This window comes from Triticum urartu, chromosome 1 (assembly GCF_003073215.2).
Source record: "Triticum urartu cultivar G1812 chromosome 1, Tu2.1, whole genome shotgun sequence".
In the NCBI taxonomy this organism is placed as follows: Eukaryota; Viridiplantae; Streptophyta; class Magnoliopsida; order Poales; family Poaceae; genus Triticum; species Triticum urartu.
This window is the reverse complement of record NC_053022.1, coordinates 562,473,018-562,479,906: the sequence shown is the minus strand read 5'-3', so window position 1 is coordinate 562,479,906 and position 6,889 is coordinate 562,473,018. Positions and strand designations below refer to the sequence as shown.

The window sequence follows — 6,889 nt, the reverse complement described above, 5'->3', positions numbered from 1 at the left end:
TGAATAGGAATGCGTGAAAGTTTGCTATCCATGTGCCGGAGCCATGAGTTGATGGCGAGATCTTATGGGTTTCATCTCTAGCCTACCCCCAACTTGTTTGAGACTAAAGGCTTTGTTGTTGTTGTTGTTGTTGTTGTTAAACATCTTTCAAATAGATGCTAATTTGTTTGAATGATATAAACATTTTTTAAATTATGTGAACATTTTTTACATTGTATAAACACTTTTTTAAACGTCACGAACATATGTTTGGTACTCTTACCAGTTTTTTCAGATTTGTTTTGAGATTTACCAGTATTTTCAGATGTAATGTACATTTTTTGAAATTTGTTCCAATTAAGGATACATATAGTTTACATTGCATTTTTTTGAACGTGACAAACTTTCTCTTAAATGCTACTAGTATTCTTTAAAACTGGCACCGACAATTTTGTTTTTTACACTGCATGAACATTCTTTCAGGACGGCCCATTTAGGCGAGCGTGAAGTGCAGGTCGCATTAAGCGAGACATATTCCCCCTCTGGCCTCTCCCTGAAAGAAAAGAAAAAAGAGCAATGCGGTGTTGCGCTTCAAATGCCAACAGCTGCAGTCCCAGTCGCAGTCCAAGCGTAACGGGCTGTTCTGTTTCTTCTTCTTCTCCCCCAAGTTGACAAGTTGATCCCCCCCTCCCCGCAGCCACAAACCGCCGCGCGATTCTCCCCGATGGGCTCCCTGTTGAGCAGCCTCTTGGGCAAGCCGGAGCCCCCGCCGCCCATGGTGCTCGTGCCGCCGCTCTTCGACTACCCGCCCATCGCCGCCCGCACCAGGTCCGTCTCCCCTCCCGTCCCCTGCGCGTCGAATCCGCTCCGAACCCTCTCGATCCAGTCGGTCGGTAGCAGCGACAGCGGGTCTGGCTCCAGAAGGGTTGCGCAGTGCGGTTTCAGTCACCAAGGGTTCCTAATCTCCGTACTAATCCATCCACTAATGACCGTGATTAGTGACGCCTCGTCGTTTATAGTACAATATACATTCGCGAACGAAGCGATAGATATGCGATTTCTTTCTACGATGCCACTGACTGGCAGTCGTAGCGGGTATACAGTCGTGATTCTAAGATTCTGACAGCACGTCTCTGAGCACATGGTAGCGGCAATTGATCCTCCGTTGCGAAACTTGCGATTCACGCAGGATGGCCGTGCCGGCGTATGAGCTCATGTTCGGGAAGCTCCCGCTGCGCAGTCTGTTTGAGGACTACTTCGATAACGCGGGGACCATATCCTCGAGGATCATGCTCAAGCCGCTGGAAGATCCCCACGTTGATCTGGTCGCCAACGTATCCTCTGAAACATGACTTATCATTACCACATTGTTTTCTATTCTGCTGCATCTGTCCAAGTTAGGTAGGCATGAGGATCAGTGGATCTCCAAATGGTTCCTTCCTGTAACTTCTCGATTGCTTCATGATGATAACATTTTTTGCGTGTTCTGTCAATTGCAATAAAACTGCATTGCCATTTGGATGCTACCCTTCTGATGCAAACCAATCTCCACTGGGTAGCTCATCCATGCTATGCACAATCAACAAATTTAAGATTGCCAACAGTGCTTCATACCACCTTGCTGCTGGAAAGAGTATTTTCAGCTGATGTGCATGTTTATAAAGCTGTACCCATACCCTTGTATTCCTGACTTGTCGAATGATTATAGGTCTTGCAGTTGAAGTGTCAAGATGTTTTATTCCAATGCAGTACACTGTCGATTGACATCTAGTTATTGCTAGCGAAGTCTTTGCCTACCTTAATATCACTAGGTATCTGCAGCTGGAGATAAAGCTAGTGGAACAGAAGTAAAAGGAGACGCTCTATTTCGCTGGCAGAAGTACGTATTCCATAATTTACCAGCACTCTGTATTTATGCATTCTTTGTTCTATTCTGACATAAGAAATGCTTTACTGTCTTTCTAGATATTTGTATGATCCCCATACCTTTGTGGACGTTCAAGTGTCGACTTCAGAACCGTATGTGCTTTCTTGTTGGTTGGATAATACTGTTACTGCATTTGTTAATACTTATTTTGAAAATTGTATAGATGATGCTACTTTGGCTCATACTTGTTTATCCAGCATGCTGAAGCTGAGGTCATGTGCTTACTTCCCTGAGTATCGTCTTGGTGCATTTGGGACAATCCCTTTGCTAATGGGAAACAGGTAATCTACATATATAGTTGCTGTTGCAAATCAGGGAAGCCTTTGTTATTTTGAGAAATGTTCCCCAATATGATGTTAGAAGTTTTATTTTTGGGCAAACTATGTTAGACGTTTTCATTATCAGTTTCAGTTCATATAGTTGGAAACCATCACAGTGAGCGAATTATGTTTTTCAGGCTGTCTTCTGAGGACTATGCTGTCCTGGGTGTGAGATATGGTTCAGAGAATCTATCAATTGGGGCGTCCTTTGTGCCATTGCCTGGTATGTGTCATTTATGTCTTATGTAGTTTCTGAATTGTGTTTAAAGATTATACATAACGAAGTAGAAAACCCACTTAATTTGGATCCATCTAAAGGATTAGAATTATTGCCGAGTAATATGCTTATATTCAATCTTTTCTTGGTTATATTGAGTTTATTTTTACTATAATTTCAATATGTATTATATTGAAAGCACTAATACCTGCTGACATTACCTTTGTTTGCAGAATCTGCTGAGGTGCCTTATGGAGCATGGTTGGTTGGGAGAAAAGGGAGTTTATGTGCAGGAGCTCAATATAAGCCACTTAGTGAGTGTTATTCTCTGAATGATAACTTATTATTGTTAGCAAAATGCTCAACAAATAGCAGTGCCAGACTGGCAGTTCATCAACCTGTAAAATTCCAACACCTTAGTAGATAGGTAGAAGATGTAACTAAAAAATCACTGTATCTTGCTGAGTCGCATTAACATTTGATGATGGTTCTGGGTTTCTGCTTGAAGCGGAGCATAGGAGCACCGTAAAGAGTTGCAGCACTGGTTGTTCATCATCTGTTACAATTCTTTTGTGTATAGATGCATGTAAATTTCCCTTAAGTTATCACTCTGATGATTTGCATTTGCTTCGTTTTCTTCACCACCAAAGGATGCATGTTCTATTTATCAAGCCCTATTAGCATATACTCCCTCCATTCCCAAATACTTGTCTTTCTAGGCATTTCAAATGGACACAATATACGGATGCATGTAGATATATTTTAGACTGTAGATTCACTCATTTTGCTCCGTATGTAGTCACTTGTTGAAATATCTAGAAAGACAAATATTTAGGAACGGAGGGAGTAGTTTCTTTAGTCATGAAATCACAAAGAATGGAAGTACGTCGCAATTCTGAATATTTTCTATTCCTATTCTATTTTCCAACATTTTCCTCTTGTTCTAATATTTGACTGAAATGTAATATTTGTAATGTTATGACATGTACAATCGGTTTCTGCTTTAATGGCAGTTGTTTTTCCTTCATGCATGTAGTCAAGGAGATGAGGACATTCAGTTTCTTATTTGCACTTTATGAGATTTTCTGAGTTATTAGATTTATTGCTCTTGTGACCATTCTGTAATAGGTGGAAACAAACATCCTATGCCATACACGGACCCGAAGAACTGGAATTATGCAATCAGTTATGGTGTGGCCTCAACAAGCCCTCTCAGCCCTTCATTCAATTTTTCCCTAGAGCTTGCCAGAAATACACAGGTCTGTTCTAGTTTTTGCTGTTTCGTTGATTGGACAATTCGCTTGCATTTGCTAGTATACTTTAATAAGGCTATAAACAAGACATTATGACGGATAATTGGCCCTTTCAATGGATGTGAAATCTAGAACTAGCTATATATATGTTGAGGTGTCTTTTTCTCAAGAAAAAAATGCTGGTTGGAAAACATTATATGTTGATATATCTGAATATATGTAGGCAACTGTGAGTTTGCACAGAGTAATTCATAATGCATGAGTACCTCCCCATGACACATCACTATGGGGACAAGCTTCAACACCTATTAGATAGTTAGAGTTGGACTAGTATTTAGAATTTGGAAACAGAGGGAGTACATACTGTGACAATAAATGTTTCTTTGTGAAAAAATGTTTTTCACCTAGGCATCAAAGAATTCTATCTTTAGTCACATAGAAGCGTGCCATGAAACAGCTGGTCTGACACATACCGTTTCTCTTAATTTTCTTTCTCTTAGGGAGCAATGGTGTACTTCATTAAAAAAAACTGCTACATAAACTAAATTGTTATTTATTATGGTAGTCAAAGAAAACCTTGATATCTCTAACACTAACTGTGTTTATCTTCACCGAGTCTCATGGTCAATGGAATTTTGTTTTCCTTGATGTGCAGTTCATTGCATCATTCTATCAGCACCTGGTTGTTCAAAGAAGGGTAAGGACACTTCTTTTGATTTTGTATTTTGCTTATTCGGAAATAGTTATTGGTTTTCTGTCATCTCTATGCAACTATTGCTTGGTTACGGAGGTGCCTGTCTTCGATAAGATGAAACTAATTGGTATTATCTGTCTTTGATTAGATAAAAACAAATAAGAACATCAAGCCTTTTATGCTGTCTGTGGATCCTGACTTATAGTTCCTTTGTTCTGTTTCAGTGTTGCAATAGTCAATATGTTAGACAAATACTCACTCTGTAAACTAATATAAGAGTGTTTAGATCACTAAAGTAATAATCTAAATGCTCTTATATTAGTTTACGGAGGGAGTACATATTAGTAAAAAAACTGAGAAAGCACAAGAATGATTATCTTTTTAGTAAGAGGGTAAGATTACAAAGTTCATAAGATAAATAATGGTCCATGCTACTTTGCCTGCTGTTTCCAAGATAACAGGCACATAGTAAGAAGAGGTGCCAAGTCTAATTTTTGTTAGTGGATAGAAGGATCTCCAAGAGATGTGTACTTAGCCACAAATTTGGTTAAACTCCACCATGTTTTGACTGAAATTGAAGATGCCAGTATGTCACTATGCGTACAGATGATGTTCCATGCAATTGGCAATTGATGTTTACAGTTAAAATTTCTATGCTGCCTGTATCCATCAGATAAAAAACCCTTTTGAAGATGATCAGGTTGTTGGGATCACAAACTACATAGACTTGGGGCTTGAGTTGGCTACAGGGTAAGCCTTACATTGGAATAAACATAACTTTGTTTCTTTTCATGAAATCAGCTTACTAACTCCGTGTTCACTGTTGTCAGGATTGATAAAAGTAAACCAGCAGAGAGTGGCAACAGCTCCTTGTTTCAGTTAGGTGCAAGCTGGCAAGCGAACAAGAACTTCCTGCTGAAGGTTAAGTAGACCCACACATCAATGGGACCTGTAAGCAGTTCTTATATAGACTCATTTGCTTCTGATCACCGTTGCCCTGTTCTTGTCAACAGGGAAAGCTGGGTCCTTCCAAGTCGTCCGTAGCTCTGGCATTCAAGTCATGGTGGAGACCATCCTTCACATTTAGCGTCACAGGTGCGTGACCATGTCTTTGTACTTTTGCGTGCGAACAAGAGCGGACAGCAGCACATATTTCCTAAAGCAAAATGGCTCGTATTCAGGACAACCAAATGCCCACTACAATTTTCTGTGTCGATGTATACATTCTGATGAAGTAGAGAAACTGAATCCACAAAACGTAAAAATGATTCTGTGCGTCGATGTATCCATTCTGATGATGTAGAGAAACTGAATCAAAATGGAAAAGTGGTTTCAAATTATCAACGGAGGACTTGATACAACTTTGAGCTGACTCTTGCTGCGACGTTTGCAGCGGAGAACGACCACTCGAAGGGGACAACGTCGTACGGCTTTGGAATCCGCGTGGAGGATCTCAGGAAGCCCAGGTACCACCGTTTCCCCATCGGATGATTGCGACAGTCTCCATTCGAGGCTTTCGTTCTTGTGACTGCCTTTCATCTGCGGTGTATTGCCGGCAACTGACTGAGAATGAATTCTTTGTTGTGGAAAAAATGCAGCTACGAGAGGGCAGACCCGAACTACGTGATGATGTCGACGAACAAGGAGCACCTGGCGCCGGCCGCCCTGCGCGAGTTCGGGCAGCGGCCCATGTTCCAGGCGGATGTGGACTCGGGCAACTTCGATCACCTGCCCACGGAGCTCAGGCCCATGAGCAAGATCATCTAGGAACTCCAGCCAGCAGTTGCAGGACCTTGAGCGAGTAGAGTAGCTCTGAAAAGACTTGTACTGGATTTCAGTTTCAGGCCGGTTTCAGGTTCAGTTGGCGAGAACTTACTAGTAGTTCTTTTGCGCAGCTATTCCGCTTAGACTTGTAATAGGAGGATGTAGGCAGTTAACTTGGTAGTGATGGTTGAGCCGAGCGTGCTGAAGTACGTATTAGTTGGTCAGATGGTTTGCTCGTGCTGCTGCAGCCAGGATGGACCAAAGGCATTTCATTTACTTGGCCAGCTCTAGATTTCGTTTTGTTTCTTGGGTGGGCTGGAATCCTGGGATGGCATTAGGAAGGAAGATGGATGTGGTGCAGGAAGGACAGGGAAGCAAGATAAATAAGGTCGGCGATTAGGGTTTCTCTTTCCCGTCGATCTTGGTCGGCGGTGAGATGTCCGATATGGCCAGCCTTCTTTACAGATTATGATCTTTGGTTTTCCTCGTTCCCGGTTAAGATCGAGTTTCCCCTCCCTCGGGCAGGGTTTTCTTTCCTCTCGCCGCTGGAGGCGGCGTTGAGTTTCTCTCCACCCCTCGTTCCAATCTCTTCCCTTTGGCTACGTTTGGGCTGATCAAGTGGTGGGCTAGCCCTGCTTCCCAGCCATGTTGTACCATCTGAGGTGTTGGATACTGTTGGGTGTTCTACTCTCGTCGTCCCTGACAGCGTTGAGTTTCATCGTTTTTGTTCTTCTG

At 41.9% G+C, this 6,889-nt stretch overlaps 1 protein-coding gene across 1 annotated transcript; it reads left to right on the top strand.

Moving 5' to 3' along the window:
- Nucleotides 1-598: 598 nt before the first annotated feature.
- LOC125530567 lies at nucleotides 599-6,444 on the top strand. The gene is made up of 14 exons (XM_048694949.1): nucleotides 599-807; nucleotides 1,169-1,313; nucleotides 1,791-1,858; nucleotides 1,945-1,998; nucleotides 2,104-2,187; nucleotides 2,364-2,449; nucleotides 2,677-2,757; nucleotides 3,572-3,702; nucleotides 4,352-4,393; nucleotides 5,064-5,140; nucleotides 5,221-5,311; nucleotides 5,404-5,485; nucleotides 5,784-5,856; nucleotides 5,989-6,444. The coding sequence occupies exons 1-14, from the start codon at nucleotides 704-706 to the stop codon at nucleotides 6,155-6,157; spliced, it is 1,287 nt and encodes a 428-aa protein (XP_048550906.1). The 5' UTR covers nucleotides 599-703; the 3' UTR covers nucleotides 6,158-6,444.
- The last annotated feature ends 445 nt before the right edge of the window (nucleotides 6,445-6,889 follow it).

Coding starts and splice junctions, on each gene's coding strand:
- LOC125530567 (XM_048694949.1), top strand. CDS start 704: ATGGGCTCCCTGTTGAGCAGCCTCTTGGGCAAGCCGGAGCCCCCGCCG. Junction 1,999..2,103: donor CAAGTGTCGACTTCAGAACC/GTATGTGCTTTC, acceptor TTGTTTATCCAG/CATGCTGAAGCTGAGGTCAT. Junction 2,188..2,363: donor CCTTTGCTAATGGGAAACAG/GTAATCTACATA, acceptor TATGTTTTTCAG/GCTGTCTTCTGAGGACTATG.